The sequence below is a fragment of the Gekko japonicus genome, unplaced genomic scaffold, assembly GCF_001447785.1.
Source record: "Gekko japonicus isolate JY-2015 unplaced genomic scaffold, Gekko_japonicus_V1.1 scaffold2477, whole genome shotgun sequence".
Taxonomy (NCBI): Eukaryota; Metazoa; Chordata; class Lepidosauria; order Squamata; family Gekkonidae; genus Gekko; species Gekko japonicus.
The window spans coordinates 117,142-137,783 of record NW_015160908.1 but is presented as its reverse complement, the minus strand read 5'-3'; the positions used below and the strand labels follow the sequence as shown (position 1 = coordinate 137,783).

At 50.1% G+C, this 20,642-nt stretch overlaps 1 protein-coding gene across 1 annotated transcript in view; it reads right to left on the bottom strand.

The window, feature by feature from the left end:
• YJEFN3 (YjeF N-terminal domain containing 3) overlaps nucleotides 1-16,646 on the bottom strand; it is a 39,682-nt gene extending 23,036 nt beyond the window's left edge. Inside the window, exons 1-2 of the mRNA XM_015424135.1 lie at nucleotides 16,582-16,646; nucleotides 1,491-1,599 (exon numbers count right to left, since the gene is read on the bottom strand). Of these exons, the coding sequence (XP_015279621.1) occupies nucleotides 1,491-1,599; nucleotides 16,582-16,646 (174 nt within the window). The remainder of the gene's footprint in view (nucleotides 1-1,490; nucleotides 1,600-16,581) is intronic.
• Nucleotides 16,647-20,642: the final 3,996 nt, after the last annotated feature.

The following is a 20,642-nucleotide window of genomic DNA, read 5'->3' as shown; positions in this document are numbered from 1 at the left end:
TTTGGGCATTTCCAGAAAAACTGGGAAGTGGGGTGGAGAAGGAACACATTCTCATCTCTCCCACGTAACTGCACAGTGCCGGACTTGAAACTCGGCATTTCCTTCGCAGCCTGGGGTCACGTTCCTGCAGAGCGGCCCGGCCCAGCCTGCAGGCAATTAAAACCCGGATGGAGTCATTAAGCCAGGGCCGTGGCTATCCAAAACTAACAGGCCTAGGAAAAAGGGCCGGCTGGCACACGCCAGGCCCTCTGTTTAGCATCCAGAGGAAACCACCGACAGGCGCTACCGTTCCAGAAGCACACGGATGGCTTTGCGAGAGGCCGACGGGCGGCTACCACATTCCAGAGGCGGAGGTGTTGCCAAAAGTGGTCTGACCGTTGCACTCGGCTTGGGCTGAAGGGGGGGGGCAACATGGCCTCCTTAAACGGCAGAAGCAAGGAGAGACAGCCCCCCCCCCCCGACTAGGGCTGCCAACTCCATATTGGGAACTTCCTGGAGATTTGAGGGTGGAGTGTGGGGAGGGCAGGGTTTGGACAGGGGGGACGGAGCTCAGTGGGCAGGGATGCCAGCCTCCAGGTGGGACCTGGGGATCCCCTGGAATTCCAGCTCACCTCCAAACTACAGAGATCAGTTCCCCTGGAGAAAATGGATGCTTTGGAGGATGGACTCTGTGGTCTTGTACCCCACGGAGGTCCCTGTCCTCCCCAGGCTCCACCCCCAAATCTCCAGAAGTTTCCCAACCTGGATCTGGCAACCCCAACCCCTCGTCCCCCACCGGAGGCCAGGGGGTACCTGCCAACACCGGCCATTTTCTCCAGGGGAGCTGATCTCTGTTGCTTGGAGATCAGTTGTAATTTTGGGGGGGCAGTGGTTAAGATGCTGAACTGCAGGCTGGAAGGTCGGTAGTTCAGCAGTTCGAGACCCGAGTGTCGCATGACGGAGGGAGCTCCCGTCTCTGGCCCCAGCTCCTGCCAACCTAGCGGTTCGAAAGCAAGAAATTGCAAGTAGATAAATAGGTACCGCTTCGGTGGGAAGGGAACAGCGTTCCGTGCACCTTGGTGTTTAGTCATGCCGGCCACATGACTACGGAAACGTCTTCGGACAGCACTGGCTCTTCGGCTTTGAAACAGAGATGAGCACCACGACCCTGGAGTCGGATTCGGCTGGCTTTCGAGCAAGGGAAACCTTTTAGTCCCCAGGCCACACCTGGAAGGTGGCAATTCTACCCCAAATGGTAGATATGGAGCGCCATTAAGGGGACCAAAAGGGTGGCAGTGTGCAGGAGGGGAGAAAAGCCCTCAAGATAGGCATGGTCTCCCCCCGCCCCCATTAAGACTCTGAATGCTTATCTGATTCACAACAGTCAGAAATGCAACGGGTATAGTTTTCTCCAGCCTGGAGATGGCAAGCTTGCTCCTTGATTCCCCCACTCACCGTCCCGGGAGATCCACTTGATCACCCCACGACCCCCCGAGCTGCTGCAGACTCACCTTGGCCACCGCCATGGCACAGGCGTGACCCCAGATCTCGATCAGCTGTTGCTGTCCAAATCGGAATTCTTCCAGGAGCTCCTTCTCGATGGCCTCTGCCTCTTCTCTGCTGCAAGACATTTGGGGGGGGGGGAGAAGCGTGATCCCAAAATGTCACTGGGATTAGAAAATTCATGGGGTCTATATTTATTTATTTATCACATTACATTATGAATGATGTTTATTTACGGTCAAAGACCGTTTGTCAAAATAATACATATTTGTTAAATACGAACAGATTAGCTTTCAGTCCAAAAATATGTATTTAGACATATAACCCCAAAACCATTAAAATGTTTAAAAAAATAAAAAGTTTAACAGTGCATTATATCAGAATAACTATAACTACACTTATTAATTGCCTAATTCCCGCAAACACAGGGCTCTAGGCGATGTAAAGGTAAAGGTTCCCTTGCTCGAAAGCCAGTCGAATCCGACTCTAGGGTTGCGGTGCTCATCTCCGTTTCCAAGCCGAAGAGCCAACGCTGTCCGAAGACGTTTCCGTGGTCATGTGGCTGGCATGACTAAACACCAAGGCGCACGGGAACGCTGTTACCTTCCCACCGAAGCGGTACCTATTTATCTACTTGCAATTTCTTGCTTTTGAACTGCTAGGTTGGCAGGAGCTGGAACTACCAGAGACGGGAGCTCACTCCGTCATGCGACACCCGGGTCTCGAACTGCTGAACTACCGACCTTCCACAGCCTGCAGTTCAGCATCTTAACCACTTGAGCCACCGCAGCTCCTAGGCGATGTACAACACTCTAAAACCGTAAAAACAGATAAAAATCATATCCAGCATGATACAGTAAGATAATTATACAATAATTAAAGGCAAGTGGCAAAAAAAAATCTTGCAGTTCCCTCCCGTCTGGTTTGGGTTGGTCCCACTGGGGGGGGGGGAGTAGGCTCCGCAAGGAATTGGGGTCCAGGAAGGGTGCTGGCCAAGAAGGAAACCATCGCTGCCCTCAACCAAACGCCTGGCAGAACATCTCCACCTTACAAGCCCTGCAGAATTACATAAGATCCCGCAGGGCCCTGAGGTCATTCGCCAGAGAGTTCCACCAGGTCGGAGCCAGGACCGAAAAGTCCCCGGCCTTGGTCGAGGACAGCCGGATATCTCTAGGGCCGCGGACCACCAGCAAGTTGTTATGTGAAGAGTGTAATGCTCTCCCAGGGGTGTAACGGAGGTGACAGCCACTTTGGGTAACCTATGCTTCCATGTGCAGAGGCATTCAACCTTTAATGCCAAAAGAACGAGTTGGTCATTATCCTCACCACCAGTGTTCCCTCTAAGCTGAGTTAGTGTGAGCCAGCTCACAGTTTTTTAGCCTCCGGCTCACAGATTTTTGTCTTAGCTCAGGAAGGAGGGCCTCCAGAGCAACCAAATCGCTCGCTCACGACTTTAATGCCAGGAGCCCACCAAGTAGAATTTTTGCTCACAGGACTCCACAGCTTAGAGGGAGCCTTGCTCACCACCCAGCTTGTAAGTATCTTGAGGCAAAATGGAAATGTCTATATAAATCCATGGCGCAGAGGTCCTCCATGTACTGCTCATGGGAAACGTGATGCCTGCCGACACCTTTCCCAGTGCCTGCCAAGTGTTTTTAGACAGTGGGAAGAGCCAGTGAGGCTTCTGATTGGCTGTGGAGTTTTTTTTAAATGTTGCTTCAGCGGCAGCAGCCCCCTACAGCGCAAGGATCTTCCTTGTGTGGCTGAAGGTAAGCTGGGGCTGGCTCTGCTTTCTGCGGCAGCCATTTTGTGGCTGCACCCACCACACTGTATCAGAAGAATTAGAAGGCTGCCCACAGTAGGGGTGTGCAAAAAAATAATAATTAGGCGGATTCAGATTCCACCGAATCAGGCAGAATCAATTTCGGCTGGCAGTAAGACTCCCGCATGTCAGTTTCGTCAGTACCAGCCAAATGTCAATTTCAGCCCCATTATATCCTTAGGGCCATTGAAGTCAATGGCAAAACCGTAGGGTATATTCTGGGAGCTGGAGGAGAGATGGTTTGCGGAAGAGGCCCCAAATGCTCAGGGTAGCTGCTGGAGCCTCTCCTCAAGACACCCACCACGTCTCAAGAACATTGAACCAGGGGGACCAATTCTATGGGCCCCCAAACAGGTTCCCCCATCCCCTCCATTGTTCTCTATGGTGGGAAAGAAAGTTACTTTTTCCCATGGTGCTGTTAGTGGCTCTGGGGGGGAGGCGGTTTGAGGGAGAGGCTCCAAGTTTTCAGGGTAGCTTCGGGAGCCTCTCCCCACATAAACCCCCATGTACCAAAGCAATTGGACCAGTGGGCCCAATTCTATGGGCACCCAAACAGGTTTGCCCCCATTACCTCCATTGTTTCCAATGGGGAAACCCAGCCAGCAGCACTTAAGGCAGGCAAGCAGGCAACACCCAGCAGTCAGACTCTCCCAGAGAATCTCAGGGAAAGTGAACTGTCTTGGGAGGTGCTTGTTTGCCATGACAACAAGTGGCACACTCGAGAACAAGTGGCACTGTGGCAGTGCAAGCATGCCACAGTGCCCCACAGAAACCCCAAAAGACCAACAGGAACAACATTTATACAGGTCCTGTCCTGTGTAAATTGATGGTGCAACCAGAAGTCCAGGGATGTAAAAGGTCAGGCCAGGGTAGAGTTGGGTAGAGTTGACTCTCTCTCCCCCCCCTCCCAAGCAAGGAAGTTGGTGTGCAAAGCAACACCACCAACCTTGCAGGCTGCACATGCATGCAGAAATTGGCTGAAACTGGCCTCCCCTCCCCCGGTGGTCTTTGGCTCTTCGTCTTGGAAACGGAGATGAGCACCGCACCCCTAGAGTCAGATTTGACTGGCTTTCAAGCAAGGGAAACCTTTACCTAACAGAATCTTAATTATCTCCTCTTGGGCGTGGACAGGTTTAATTTGCACAGGAGAGAATTGCCAGTTACTTCGGATATACAAATCTGCCCTTTGTCTTCTCACTGTGAGTCTCAATTGTGTGTGTGTGTGTTTTAACCCTGTCCTTCCTTCCAAGGTGTCCTAGGGTTCGCCTACGTGATTCTCCCCTCCTTCTTTTCAACCTAACAGCGTCCCACCGGGTGCCTGCTTGCTCAGGGAGAGACTGATACATCAAGGGAGAGTTGTCGCCTCCCGCTCTGCCTTATGAACTAGTTTGTTAATGGCAAGCAGGAGCTGTAGGACTGGCTTATTTTGCGTATCCGTGAAATGTCTTGGGTTTTTTGGTGTGTGTCATTATTTTATTTATTTATTTATTTATACCTTCGGCTTATATACCGCCCTGACCCCGAAGGGTCTCTGGGCGGTTTACATAGTAAATCTAACCACATTCACCTAGCTAGGGCCACATTGTTTCTGGGGTAGTGTCTGCCTACCAGCACCCAGGCTAGTTGTTCTCCAGCTTCCTTTCCGTGGCTTCGGGTATCGGCGTCCTGGTGCCCTTCTGGAGCCGGTCTTTCCTTTCGAGTGGCTTCCTCTGGTAGGACTCGTTTGGTGCGTGGCTCCGTGTTGGCTGTAGCTCCGGCTACTGTCCTAGATGGCTCCGCCGTGCTTGCGCCGCACGTCACCACGCTCTCCAGCCTCCGCCTTTTTTTTTCCGGGCTCTGCCTCCGACGTTGCTCTGCTGGGTCACCAGGAACTGAACTGCCACCATCGCCACTCTGCCGCCATCGCTGCCGCTGATGCCTTCACCTCGCAAGGAGGAGGGTGCCCCCCGCCACCTAGGGCAGGTACCCAGTTTATCTACTTGCCATTTTAGTGCTTTCGAACCGCTGGGTGGGCGGGAGCTGGGACTAGGGCTGGGAGCTCACTCCGGCCGCGGTGGGTCTCGAACAGCCATACTGAGTGTTCGTTGATGTTACTTGCAGGTGTTCTTACTGCCTGCGCCACCGGTCCCTTATGTGTGTTTTGTACATTATATGGGACTCTCGGCCACTGTAAATAACCTATAGGGAAGTAGGGGTGTGTTTTGGGTGGCAGTTTCTCGGGGAATATAAGCCGGCCTGCGAGCTGGCCAAAGTTGTCTTGTTCTGGATAGAATAAAGTACGTTTTGTTGAAATAACTCCGTTTGCGTACTTTTCAATGTGTTAATTTAACGGGGAGGAGGGTTAATGCAATGGGGGGGGAGGAAATGCAATTATAAATGCTTCCGTTCACACAAGAGAGCAACAAAACCAAATGGGAAATCTTCCAAGCCAAAATGGTGAGCCACACAATTCGGTAGCGTCTTCCTTCTCAGCTGCAGGAGAGAGAGAGAGAGAGCGCTGCCTGTGGAGGCCGTTTCTAACCTTCAGCAGTGTTGAAAAATGGGATGCCTGCGGTGAAAACGCCTGACCTCGATTTCTCCCTGGCTTCTCCACCCACCCACCTGTAGCAGCGGCCTCTCGGGATGGCTCCATTCATCTCGCTCCGCTGGCAAATCAAAAGTTTGGAGTCCACGGAAGCCGTCAAGGCTTGGCGGGGTTAAAGTCTGGTCAGACGGCTCCGGGACAGAAAGGCCTCTTATCTCTGCCCCTCTTGCCTTTTCCTTTTCAAACATAGGTGGGCAACGTAACAGACTGGAATCTGTTATGTAAACCGAAACAATGCCCCAGTTGTTTCACGCTCCCCTCGGGTCTCCAAACACTCTGGCAGCAGATGGAGACGCTGGGAAGAAAAATGTGGACCGTAATCGTTAACAGCTGTTCGCCGGGATCCGCAAATGGCAAAACAATTCACATTTCGGACCAGCCTGTCGTTTTATGACCCCAAAGTGGAAGTGGGCGTCTGTGTATGCAACCGATTCCTGGGAGGGAAATATCAGTCAGGGTAGTAGGCTAAGAAGGCAGGAATACGTGAATGCAACATACTCATTTGAACCGTTTTCACTCTTGCTTGGCTATCGAGAACGCATTCAAGATAGATTCAAATCCAGTAGCAGCTTAGAGGCCAGCAAGATTTCTGGGGTATACGTTTTGAGAATCAAAGTCCTTTCATCAGATATGAGTCAGAATGGAGATCCCCGAGTCCTTTATCTAGGGATGCCAGCCTCCAGGTGGGACCTGGGGATCCCCCGGAATAACAGCTCATCTCCAGACTACAGAGATCAGTTCCCCTTGAGAAAATGGCTGCTTTGGAGGATGGAGTCTGTGGCACTGCACCCCATGGAGGTCCCTGTCCTCCCCAGGCTCCAACCCCCAAATCTCCAGGACTTTTCCAACCTGGAGCTGGCAAACGTACCCCCCCCCAGTCTCCTACTGGCAACCCTACCTTTATCCCATCTGAAGATGAGAGAGTAGGGTATAAAGACTCGGAGACCTCTGTTCCTACTTGTATCTGATGAAGGGAGCTTTGATTCTCACAAACTTGTTGCTGTTGTTCAGTCACAAAGTCGAGTCCAACTCTTCGCGACCCCATGGACCACATCACGCCAGGCCCTCCTGTCTTCCGTCGTGCTCCAGAGTTTGCTTAATTTCACGTTCATTGCCTCGATAGCACTAACCATCTCATCCTTTGCCGTCCCCCATCTTCTTTGACCTTCAATCTTTCCCAGCATCGGGGTCTTCTCCAGTTAGTGCTCCCTTCTCATTGGGTGGCCAAAGTATTTGCGCTTCAGCTTCCGTATCTGGTCTTCCAGGGAACAGTCAGGGTTGATTTCTTTTAGGATTGACTGATTTGATCTCCTGGCAGAGATCGCAAACTTATACCCCCCAAAATCTTGTTGGTCTTTAAAGTACTAGACTTTAATCTAGCACCTTTACTGTAGACTAACACAACTACCCTCCAAAACGACATTCCAATTAGAAAGTTCCCCAGGACTTAAAAGGGATGGGCAATAAATCAGTGTCACACAGGTTTAAATTTGTAGTATAGATATCCAGGGAAGAATATCCTTCAAGCACAAAGCGGCGTGTATCAAGACAAATTTCCAAACACTGCACATACATATGGGTCCCAGCAGTGTATAGGTGACAACAGCCTTGCAAAGAAGGATTTGTTGTTCAGTCGTACAGTCGAGTCCAACTCTTCGCGACCCCATGGACCAGATCACGCCAGGCCTTCCGGTCTTCCGCTGTCCTCTGAAGTTGGCTCAATTTCATGTTCATTGCCTCCATGACACTGTCTAACCATCTCATCCTTTGCTGTCCCCGTCTTCTTTGACCTTCAATCTTTCCCAGCATCAGGGTCTTCTCCAGTGAGTGCTCCCTTCTCATTGGGTGGCCAAAGTCTTTGAGCTTCAGTTTCATTATCTGGCCTTCCAGGGAACAGTCAGGGTTGATTTCTTTTAGGATTGACTGATTTGATCTCCTTGCAGTCCAAGGGACTCTCAAGAGTCTTCTCCAGCACCATAGTTCAAAAGAATCTATTCTTCGGCGCTCGGCCTTCCTTATAGTCCAACTCTCGCAGCCAGACATGACTACTGGGAATACCATTGCTTTGACCATGCGGACTTTTGCAAGGAAGGATAGGTTCACCAAAAAAATCCATGCTATGTTTAGGAGTACTGCAGGCTGTTCTGATCATCCCATTTTCTAAGATGAAATTGTGGCGGTGGAGAAGGTGTGAAAAAGAGCAACCGAAATGATCAAGGGGCCTATGAAGAAAGGCTGAGGAGTTCCCAGGTTTTCCAGTCTGATTAAGTGGAGGGGCAGAAATCGGAGAGGTTTATAAAGCGAATATAGATAATGTTTTCCCTTTCTCATAGTGCCACAAGTTGGGATCACCCAGTTACACTGACAGGTTGTGGATGGATAAAAGGAAGTATATGTCTTCTTCACCCAATGCATTATTCACTTATGGAACTCACTGCCACAAGAGGTGGCACTGCCCACTAGTTTGTAGCAAGGTTTTGTTTTTTTTTAAAGTCCACACATTGGTCCGTGACATGGCTGCCAACAGCCACCTTACTTGAATAGAACCTCCCTCTTCTGAGGCAATTTACCTCACAATCCTGACAGTGGAGGCAAAGAACAGTTAAAAAGCCCTCACGCCTTCCACGCACTGCTTGGGTGAGCTTCTCTTAAGCCTCTAGCTGGCTGACTCTTGAAAACAGGCTGTTGGACTATGCAGGGTTTTCAGCTCCAGGTAGGGAAATTCCTGGATATTTGGGGGTACTGCCTCGGGAGGGCTGGGACCTCGACAGGGTATAATGCCACAGAGTCCACCCTCCGAAACAGCCACTTTCTCCAACGGAACCGATCTCTGTAGTCTGGAGATGAATTGTCATTCCAGGAGATCTCCAGGCCCCACCTGGAGGCTGGCAACCGTAACTAGATGCGGGTTTTTTGGTCCAGTGTAGCAGGCCGCTTTGTGGACAAAGACAAGCTAAGATAGCTCAGGGCAAGATGGCCAATTTGCACCCAACATCATGTGGGATTTTGAACACACCACTGCAGGTGCCTTACAAGAGACATCTACCTTGGGGCAAAAAATCCTGTTTGGTGCACCGAGAGCTGGAGCCCACACATGCTGGTGAACATGCTGGGAGCCAGTGTGCATGGCCTTTATGTGCTTCAGTGGCCCATAAGCCGCATGCACTGCAGATAGGTCACACATATCTTGCCTTTTCGACGTTCTAACGCAGCCCCTCTTGTTTGACCTTCTGGCGCCCTCTAGCACAGCCTCGAGAAAGCGCAAAGTCTTCTTTTCCTGGGAGATGCATCCAGATGGTCAGCGGTGTTGGTCTGAAGCAGTAGAACGAATTTAGAATCCAGTGGGCACCTTTAAGGCCAACAAAGGTTTATTCAAGGTGTGAGCTTCCACGTCCATGCACACTTTCTCAAATACGTTAGAATGGCAGGGAAGGTTCAAAATTATATCCGGAGAATGAACAGCAGATTAACATGTAACATGTTCAAGATATGCAAAGTGACACTAAATAGCAAGTTAAGGTTATAAGGTCAAGCACTGTAAAGCTGTAGTGGATAAGTACGTGGACTCTAATCTGGGAGAACCGGGTTTGATTCCCCACTCCTCCACTTGCAGCTGCTGGATGACCTTGGGCAAGCCATAGTTCTGTCAGAACTGTCCTTGAAAGAGCAGTTTCTGTCAGAGCTCTTTCAGCCTCACCTACCTCGCAGGGTGTCTGTTGTGGGGAGGGGAAGGGAAAGGAGTTTGTAAGCCGCTCTGAGACTCCGAATGAAGGGCGGGGTATAAATCCAATCTCTTCTCTTCTTCTTCTTCTTCAGACTAGCAGATGAATGTCTAAAGGTGTCTTTTCCAATTGTGGGAGAGACCTTTAGACATTCATCTGCTTGTTTGACATATTTATTGCTTTACAACTGTTGACCTGATAACCTTAACTTGTTGTTTAGGGTCACTTTGCACATCTTGAACATCATCATGTTACATGTTAATTTGCCTTTCCGGCTATAAGTTTGAACCTTCCTTGCCATTCTAATGTATTTGAGAAAGTGTGCATGCCCACAAAAGCTCATACCTTGAATAAAACTTTGTTGGTCTTAAAGGTGCCACTGGATTCTAAATTTGTTTTCCTGGGAGAGACGCCGCATGGGGCATGTTCCTCCCAAAACATGATAGAGGTTTACAAAAGTATGCCTGGGATTGAGAAGGTAGAGAAAGACATACCTTTCTCCCTTTCTCAAAATGCAAGAACTTGTGCACACTCAATGAAATTAATGAGCAGTAGCCTTCAGACAGATTAAAAAGAAGCCCTTCTTCATCCAAAGAGTTATTAACACATGGAATTCACGGCTGCAAGAAGTGGTGGCGGCTACAAGCACGGACAGCTTCACGAGGGGATTGGATCAACATATGGAGCAGAGGTCCATCAGTGGCTATTAGCCCCAAGGCATGAAGGGAACACTCTATCTGCAGCAGTGATGCTCTGTCTCCTTGGTGCTTGGGGGGCCACAGTGGGAGGGCTTCTGGAGATGTGGCCCCACTAGTGGACCTCCTGATGGCACCTGAGGTTTGGCCACAGTGCAACATGTGGCCTGAATCCAGCATGGCTTCTCTGATGCTTTTACGTTCTCTTAATCAAGAAGAATCATGCAGAGCCACAAAAAGGCAAACAGATTTATTATGGCAGGTGTCTTGGTAGATCAGAGGCCACATTGTCAGAGACACCAAATGTTATCATTAGCATGGAGAAAGAGAGAGATGTGCATGCCGTAAACACAGGGACCAAAATGCCACGGAATGCCAGAGGCCCAGTGCGTGTGACATTTCTAGGCAAACCTCAAAATAACAGCCGGCTGAACAGAGACAGAAGCCCAGAGACCAGACCCTGCAAAAACCCCAGCGCCAACTTTGTCCCCATCAGAAGAGCCTTGCTGGATCGGACCAAGAAGTTTCCTGCCATCTTGTTTCCTGCCTTCACCTATGGCTCTGAAAAGACCACAAAGCAGGGCATAGAGACCCAAGCCCCCGACTGCTGTTATTGTGTGCCTCCAAACACACATGGTATTCAGAGGTACACTGCCTGTGAATATCGAACTATTAAAATGCAGCTTAGCATAGCCGGCACCCTATTTAATTGCTTTGCAACTTGCAAGTGGGCCTCTGCTGATAAAAGCAGGAGTTCAAAGAGACCAAGCTTGTGTTGAGCGCTGAGATGAGCTTATCTAGGGGAGTCACCTAAGACCATCTGGGCAAACGATGCCAATAGACTGTAACAAGCACCAAGGACACTGGTTTGTGCAAAGGGCCCCTTGGAACATGTGGGGGTCTGCAGTGACTCAGACGTCTTTGAGGGCGATTTTGCATTGGCTTTTCCCTCTGTTGTTTTACCAGAGATGCAGCTCAAAACCACAAAGTCACCCCTGAACGGCCATAAATCTATGCAGAAGGTACCATAAAACCCGATGATCAAAGAAAGCGAAAGCGGCATGCAGTGTAGAGGGTGCCATAAAACCCGATGATCAAAGAAAGCGAAAGCGGCATGCAATGCAGAGGGGAATTTCTGCTCCAAGGTGGGTCTGGTAAAACAACGGAGGGAAAAGCCAATACAGAATCGCCCTAAGTTTCAATTCAGGCTACAGCTTTTATGCATGCTCAATGCTATGTAACTGAAGAGTATAACAGAAGGGAACAACCCTGCAAAGGTGTGATTTCTCTTTGCAGACTCGTTTCTGTGATCACCATTTATCCGGCGAGTAAATCTTTAAGCTTGTTACCCGGTTGTCTGTCTATTTGGACCTTCGGTTTGACTATTAATCTGGTGAATCCACCATAACATGAAGGTTCCATAGATGGACCTGTTTTCTATGACCAACAAATGCCCTTTTAAAGTATTCTGAGCTAACATCCTGAGAGCCAGTTTGGTGTAGTGGTTAAGGGCGGGGACTCTAATCTGGGAGAACTGGGTTTGATTCCCCACTCCTTCACTTACACCTGGCTGGACGACCTTGGGCACGCCATAGTTCTCTTGGAGCTGTTCTCTCATGAGCAGTTCTCAAAAGAGCAGTCTCAACCCACCTACCTCACTGGGTGTCTGTTGTGGGGAGGGGAAGGGAAAGGAGTTTGTAAGCCGCTCTGAGACTCCGAGTGAAGGGCGGGGTATAAATCCAATCTTTTCTTCTCTCTTCCTCTCTGAGGCAGTGAGTTCCAAAAGGAACTCTATATTTTGTGAAGAAGTACTTTTTTTTTTCCTTCCCTGGATGCTCCAGAATTCTAGGATGTTTTTTTTGGGGGGGAGTCTCTATGGCATTGTACCATGCTGAGGCCCCTCCCCTCTCCAAACCCCACCCTCTCATGGATCCACTCCCAAAGTCTCCAGGTATTTTCCAACCCAGACCTGGCAACCCCATCTGGAAATGAGCTCTAAGTCTGAGAGAACTCCAGCCCCCAAATGGATGTTGGCAACTCTACCACTCAGGAAGGACTTACTAACCTGGTACCATGAATGAACGAACACCATTCCAACTAAAAATGGCAGCTTTCAGAAACCGCTCTCTCTCTCTCTCTCTCTCTCAAAGCCGGTTTTCCTGCTAACCTTTATTATAAGAACATTGAAGGCAGATTTAGAATATGTTAGCAAGTTTAATTGTCTTCATGTAGGCCTCAATAAAGACAACAGTTAGACATTAAAAAATAGACTAAGAAATAAAAAGAAAAATGGAGGAAGAAGTTACCTATAGATATGTGTAAAAGAAAAAAAAGGGTGGGTTGAAGAAGATCTAATTAGCAGGAGGTTGGAGCACTGTGGGAAGCCGCACCGGGGGGGGGGGAGGATGTATAAGTATAAAAGTTTGTGACTTGTGTTTGATTTTGTTTATTATATCCTAATAAAATGTTTTTTTTAAAAAAGACAACAGATGTTAAATTAGCCTGGCAAAGCGAGGCCATTGCATTAGCAGTGCTGTGAATGTTCCCTCTACTTCTCTTCCAGAGGAAACATCATCTTAGGCTGCTGCTGGACAGAGGAGGAGGAGGAGGAGAAGACAAAGATGATGATGAAGAAGAAGATGGAAGAGGAGGAGGAGACTGGACTTATACTCCGCCCTTCACTACCCAAAGGAGTCTCAGAGCGGTTTACAATCCCTTTCCCTTCCCCTCCCCAGAACAGACACCCTGTGAGGTAGGTGGGGCTGAGAGAGCTCTCCCAAGAACCTCCCTTGAGAGGACAGCTCTGAAAGAACTTATGACTGACCCAAGGTCACACCAGCAGCTGCATGTGAAGGAGTGGGGAATCAAACCCGATTCTCCCAGATTAGAGTCCGCGGACTTGAGGAGGGGGAGTCTAACATGGAGCCAGGATTCTATGGGCCATGTTCCCCCCCCCAATTCTCCCCTCCCTTCCCCACAATGACCCAACAGTAACGCTCCCACATTTGGTTTTGCAGACATTCTGGCACCCCTGAGCATGTACAGAGTGTGCCTTGTCCTGGAGTGGGAAACCGTGCTCCTTAGCCGGAGGAGGGATGCATTCTGCACATGCTCAGAGGTGCTATTTTCACCACCACTTGCATATTCCAACACAGGCTGTGGTGAAGAAAACAGATCCTGGGGCCAAAGCCCACTGCAATCAAATTCTGCATCGATTGTGACATTTTTACAGGAGCCTTAAGCATATTTATGTAGGGTTGCCTACCTCCAGGTGGGGCCTGGAGATCACCTGCAATTACAAGTGATCTCCAGACGATGGAGATTCATTCATTTGGAGAAAATGGCGAGGAGGAGGAGGAGGAAGAAGAAAGAAGAGGAGGAGGAGGAAGAGGAAGAGGAAGAGGAAGAGGAAGAGGAAGAGGAAGAGGAAGAGGAAGAGGAAGAGGAAGAGGAAGAGGAAGAGGAAGAGGAAGAGGAAGAGGAAGAGGAAGAGGAAGAGGAAGAGGAAGAGGAAGAGGAAGAGGAAGAGGAAGAGGAAGAGGAAGAAGAAGAAGAAGAAGAAGAAGAAGAAGAAGAAGAAGAAGAAGAAGAAGAAGAAGAAGAAGAAGAAGAAGAAGAAGAAGAAGAAGAAGAAGAAAAATAAGAAGAGGAGGAGGAGGAAGAAGAGGAAGAATTTTACCCCATCCTTCACTCAGAGTTTCAAAGCGGCTTACAATCTCCTTTCCCTTCCCCTCCCCACAACAGACAGCCTGTGAAGTAGGTGGGGCTGAGAGACCTCTGAGAGAACTGCTCTTGAGAGAACAGCTCTGAGAGAACTGGGACTGACCCAAGGTCACCCAGCTGGCTGCATGTGGAGGAGTGGGGAGTCAAGCCCGGTTCTCCCAGATTAGAGTCTGCCACTCTTAACTACGACACCAAACTGGCTTTGGAGAGTGGGCTCTGTGACGTCCCACCCCTCATCAAACCCTGCCTTCCCGATGCTCCCTCCCCCCCCCAAATCTCCAGGTAGTTCCCAAGCAGGAGTTGGCAACCCTAATTATTTGAAGATATCAGAATGGTTTCTTGGAGGGGCTGTAGAAAACAAAATTGCTTCTGCCCTCAACCGTTCACAAATCACCCGACTCCCTTTGCTCCACAACTGGGGATTGGGGACTCCTGAGACTTGTCCCATTTCAATTCTATCAACCCTGTTTGGATGTTTAGTGGTTAAAGAAGCACAAAGAGGCCTTGTCTAGGGAAGGGGGGGGGGTCGACAAGGTTAACTTCCCCCGCAACCTGTTCTGCTTTTTAAAAAACCATTTAGTGTTGCTAGATAAGGATCCTGAAATCATCCCAAGATATGTGAAGCAGGGGTGCGTGGATGTAAAATGTATATTAGTTCATTTGTATGCTTGCAAAACACACACACACACTACAGACACTGAGCAAGATTCATCTCTCGCTCTCCCTCTCTCCCTCCCAGGCGACAAAGAAATGACCTCAAAGTGCAGTCATTCCATTTTAACGCGTTCTTTGTATCTGTTGCCACAGAAACGGCCTAAGCAGAAGCCTGTTTGGATTTTTTTAAAAGAGAGAAAGGTAGTGCCAAAAAACCCCACCACCACCACAGTGCAGAAATGGAACTTGAGGAGGGGGAGTCTAACATGGAGCCAGGATTCTATGGGCCATGTCCCCCCCCCAATTCTCCCCTCCCTTCCCCACAATGACCCAACAGTAACGCTCCCACTTTTGGTTTTGCAGACATTCTGGCACCCCTGAGCATGTACAGAGTGTGCCTTGTCCCGGAGTGGAACACATTTCGGGATATTATCTGAAGGACTGAAGTGCCATGGGTTCTCAGGCATGCTCCCCCACATTCTAGATTCTTAAAAAGAGCCTAACTCCAGTGGTTTCTGACCACGTACAGAGTGCCTTTTTCCTGAGCAGAACAAACGTTGACCAAGTAGAACCCCTGACCAAAACAATGTAAGCACAACATTACTTTTGAACATGTGCAGAGTGTCCCAGGCTTGGAAACTGTCTGTTTCTTGTTTATTTTAAAAGACCTCTGAGTTAAAGTGGAGAAATAATTAATATACAAGACACACAGTCTCACCCTCCTTGTTTTACATGCTCCTGTTTGGCAGCTGGTCAGGAAGGGGAAATGTGGGCCTACCAGTGAAACTCTACCTGGGCCACAACCGTTGACCACAAACTGTACAGGATCAGTGTGTGTGTGTGGGGGGGGGGGGAAATTAGCACAAGGTCCTGCCCCCCCAATCTCTTAATCACTCTGTCTTCACCCCAAAGTCCTCTCTTGCCTCCATTACTCTGGCAAATTAGGCCCACTTTATGGTCGCCATGGAGACCAGCGTTTGAACGCTGCCATTGAGTCACGATTCACACAACTCTCCTGTAGCGTCGGGATGTGGGCGCAGTCCTCTCTGTTGATGTTTTGCTCGCAGCCTGGGTCAACAACCCCCCCCATCATGTTTTGGCTTTCCGAGGGCGTGCAGAGACACGCCGGCCAGCCTCAAGGAAAAACAGCAACGGGAACAAAAATGCCAACCCCTTGGGCAGCCTCAACCCTCTTTCTGGCGCAACTGGACCTGCACGACATAACCTTTCGCTCCAGTGTCGGCCACGTATCCCAGCAGAGGTTACTTGCTTGAAAGTTATGGTGAATCCATGAGTCCCTAGTTAACACGGGTTACAGACAGCCTAGGGAGAATGACGTCACTTTGGGCAACATGCTTAGGACTACTTTGGCCAGCACCCTATGACCCGAACCAGATCCATACCTAGCCAAAAGTCCAGTAGAATGTGTCCGTATGAAGAGCCAGCTTGCTGTAATGGCTGAGAACACTGGACTAAGATCTGGGAGACCCAGGTGTGAATCCTGACCCTGCCGTAAAGCCTAACCTATTCCATAGGGGTGTCGTGGTGAAGACGCCAAGGGAGGAGTACAAAACAACACACATCGCCCTGAGCTCTTTGGAAAGAGCACAGCATTTGAAATATATATATATTGTAAACAAATAAATAAAAATAACTGTTTCACCTATCCTAGATTTGGTCCCCAGACCGGCTTCCTTTGGCCAAAACGCAGCAACCGTGGACTGATCGCCACATCAGACCGAGAGGTTGTCAGGATTCACCGAAGATTGCAATGCTTCCCAGCTGGAAGAGGCAGGGGGGTGGGAGTCCGCTTGCCGTCCTTCTGCCTCTGTTCACAGGAGTGGGGGGGGAAGCCCTCGCACCTGAGACCCACACAGCCATGGCAACACTGTGACTTACCTCAGGTAGTGGAGCGGCTGGATCTCCCTTTTGCCATGGGACGAATTGCAGCCAGCTTTCTCCATGGCAGGGCTGGAAGCTTTGCCTTTCTTTCCGCTGTGGCACCTGTCACGGCAAACGTGGGCCCCCCCAAGCCTCCCCCCCCCACAGGCCAGCCTCTCCTGCCTCCTTGCTCTTTACGCTTGAGAAGAGGGGAGAGGGGGAGAATCGGCAAGAGAGGGTGGGGGGAAAATGTCAAAGCTGGAAGGGGGGAGCGAACCGTGCAGTTTCCCCTTGGCAAACAGCTGTGCCAATGTGGGCACAACAGGAGCCGAGGGAAAGGAACTGATTGGTCGGGTCCTTGCGAGGAAAAATACAAGAGCTCCCCCCCACACACACTCCCGTCACCCAATGGAGAAGCAAGGGGGCTGCATTAACCCCTTCCAGGGCCCCCAAGATGGCTAATAACTGTGAATGCTTTTGGACAGACCGATCCAGAGGACGTTCCGAGAGGGCAGAATCCAGGGTCACCCTTTTTTCTTTCCCTCCACCCATGCTGAATGGCTACGTAACAGGCAGAAGGCCAACAGGAGGGGCTTCGGGTGCAAAGATACAGATCCCACCATGCCAATGCCGAGTTAATCATAGCGAGTCGTTTGTTGTTGCTGTTGCTGTTGGCCATTCAGCCGTGGCCGACTGAATTATTGTTATTGCCCGTGATTAAGGAAATCTAGACGGACAGACAGAACACTTAAAGCAGATGGATAGACGGGCAGACGTTAAAGAGACGGGGAAAGTTAACGTCCAGTGAATCTGCTTCAATATGTTTCATTTTGTTTTGTGGACTTTTTTACAGATGTGTTCGTGTGCACGTACGGAGACATGCGGGACACGCCCAATTCAGCTGGAAGAAGAATAGGTTTTCATACCCCGCTTTTCTCGACTTTGGTGGTGGAAAGTTCTCTGGAATCACAGTTTACGGTGACCCTGTAGGGTTTTCAAGGCAAGAGTCGTTCGGGGGCGGTTTGCCGTTGCCTGCATCTGCATTGTGACCCTGGACTTTCTTGGTGGTCTCCCATCCAAAGACTATACAGGGCTGACCTTCTTAGCTTCTGATATTCTGATGAGATTGAGCTAGCCTGGTCTATTTAGGTCAGGGTTTCTTCCGCTTTAAGAAGTCTCAAAGTAGCTTCCCTTCTTCTCCTCACAACAGGCACCTTGCGAAGTAGGTGGAGCGGAGAGAGCTCTGAGAGAACAGTGACTGACCCAAGGTCACCCAGCAGGTGTCATGCGGAGGAGGAGTGGGGAATCAAACCCAGCTCTCCAGATTAGAGTCTGCCGCTCTTAACCACTACACCACACTGGCAGGGAAGGAGTAGGAGTAGGAGTTGGATTTATACCATGCCCTTCACTCAGAGTCTCAGAGCAGCTTACAATCTCCTTCCCTTCCTCTCACCACAACAGACGCCCTGTGAGGTAGGCAGGGCTGAGAGAGCTCTTTCGAGGACTGCTCTTGAGAGAACAGCTCTGTAAGAACTGTGTGTGACCCAAGGTCACACCAGCAGCTCCACGTGGAGGAGTGGGGAACCAAACCCGGTTCTCCCAGATTAGAGTCAGCACACTTAACCACTACACCAAACTGGCTCTCTTGAGAGATTTCACTTTCAAAAACAACACAAGCTTCTTGTTCTCAAGGCGGCAAAAAGAACCCTGGGAAGAAGTGCCCGACAAAATCGTAAGGGGCTGGAGGGCTGGTGGATTTCCCGCAGTCCAGTGTCTTTGCCCTTTCCCTGAAGCAGAATAAATTAGACAAAGAACCCTGCCTATGAAAGGCCCGGGGGAGATGCCATTTCCCTCTCTTCCAAGTGGAAGCTGCCATACAGCAGAAAATAAGGAACAGCCCAAACGAACCTTGGGGCTAAACTGCACAGATCCGTCCCGTTCTGCTTGATTGTGCCCTTAATGCAGTGGTTGCTGGGCATGAACACAGGGCTGAAACCATGCTATTATGCATGTTGCCAACAGCTGCCCCAAGAAATGGGCAAGGAGCAATTGGGGGAAGTTGTGACTTTGATGAAAATAGGCAAGGTTCCCAGGAGACAGACAGATCGAGATGGGTGACCCTGTTAGTCTTGTCTGTAGCAATAGAAAAGAGCAAGAGTCCAGGTGCACCTTAAAGGCGAACAAAATGTGTGGCTTTCATGAGTCACTGCTCACTTCTTCAGGTACCTCTGTAGCCACAGAAAAGAGCAAGAGTCCAGGTGCACCTTAAAGGCAAACAAAATTTGTGGCAGGGGATTGAGTTCTCATGAGTTATTGCTCCGATACCTCTGTAGCAGCAGAAAAGAGCAAGAACAGAGCAAGAGTTTTGTAATTTGGGGGGGGCTTTAAATAAGTCGGGGGGCACTAACATAACAAAATTAAAAAATAAACTAAAAATAAAAATTTAAAAACTCACTTTTGCAGCGTTCGCAGTGTGCTTGCCTACGTGGGGAAGAAAGCTGTGCTTGGGGAAGGGGCAGCAGTGGGGAGTCCTCCAGGTGGCCCAGAGAGTTGGGGGGCCTGGGAGCATTGGCAGGAAATCAGGGGGCATTTTGCAGGAAGTCAGGGGGCCAGGCCCCGAAATGCCCCACTGTAGCTACGGGCCTGAGCGAGAGTCCAGGAGCATCCGAAAGACTAACCAAATCTGTGGCAGGGCAGGAGATCTCGTGGGTCTTTGCTCACTTCTTCAGATACAGCTGCACCTGAAGAAGGGAGCAGTGACTCGCAAAAGCTCCTCCCCTGCCCCAAATTTTGTTCGTCTTTCAGGTGCTCCTGGACTCTCGCTCTGTTCTGCTGCAGGAGACAGACTGACAGACACACACGTACACACCGTTCTTCAGTTCTGGAGCAGAAGGCGGACAGGTGCATCATTCAACCTGACTGCATTTGTTGACGTCATTAAACACAACTGCATTTTTTTTTAAAATTATCACTTTGTATTTTAATCCAACTCCTGATTCAGAAAATATAAGGGGAAAAAAAGACATTCCGCTAAAGACAGGAGAGCCGATGCAGCCACCAAGGGAGACGGGCGCAAGGCAACTGAGGCACTTCACCCCACGTGCGAGGGTCCGGGGGGGGGGGGGTCAGCCAACTGGAAGCAGAGATCACGGCCACCGGGTTCTGAATGTAGCCCGTGGTCTAGGCTGCTCATTTACTAAACACTAAAGGGGTTTTGTTTTCACAACAAAAAAATAATAGGACCCAAAATATCCAGCTAGGTCAGGCCCAGCTATCTGCATGTTCGTTCACAAGAGAGGATAAAGAGTTTGTGGAGGGGTGTGGACAGCAGACGGACTTCAGACACACAAACACAAATGTTTTGTGTGTCCTCAGCTGCAGGGGGGGATGGGGTTGCCAGCTCTGGGTTGGGAACAGGGTTGCTAGGTGTTGTCGTCTCCCCAGCCACCGGTAGGGGATGGGAGGGATGGTTACCAGCTCCAGGTTGGGAAACTCCTGGGGATTTGGGGGTGGAGCCTGGGGAGGACAGGGACCTCAGTGGGGTACAGGGCCATAAAGCCCGCCTTCCGAAGCAGCCATTTTCTCCAGGGGGACTGATCCCTGTCGTCTGGAGATGAGCCGTAAGTCTGGGAGATCCCCAGGTCCCACCTGGAGGCTGGCATCTCTAGTTGGGAAATACCTGGAGATTTGGGGGGGGGTGGAGCCTGGGGAGGGTGGGGTTTGGGGAGGGGAGGGACCTCAGCAGGGCGTACTGCTACAGAGTCCACTCCCCAAAGCAGCCGTATACACCCCAGGGGAACCGATCTTGATCACCTGGAGATCAATTGTAATAGTGGGGTATCTCCAGGGGCCGTCTGGAGGTCGGCAAACCTAGGTGAAGAATCCAGCTTCCTCCAGGCTTTTCAACAGATGTGCCTAACAAGAAACCGAAAGCTGGTTCAGCCCTCAGTCTTAAACCATCCCCCCCACCAATATATGAGTAGGCCCAGGGGTCATTTCCTGCAGGTGCGCACAGGAGTGGAGCTCCGGCAGTAAAGAGCCCAGGGGGCGGGCACATGCAACAAGACCCACCCCCTGCT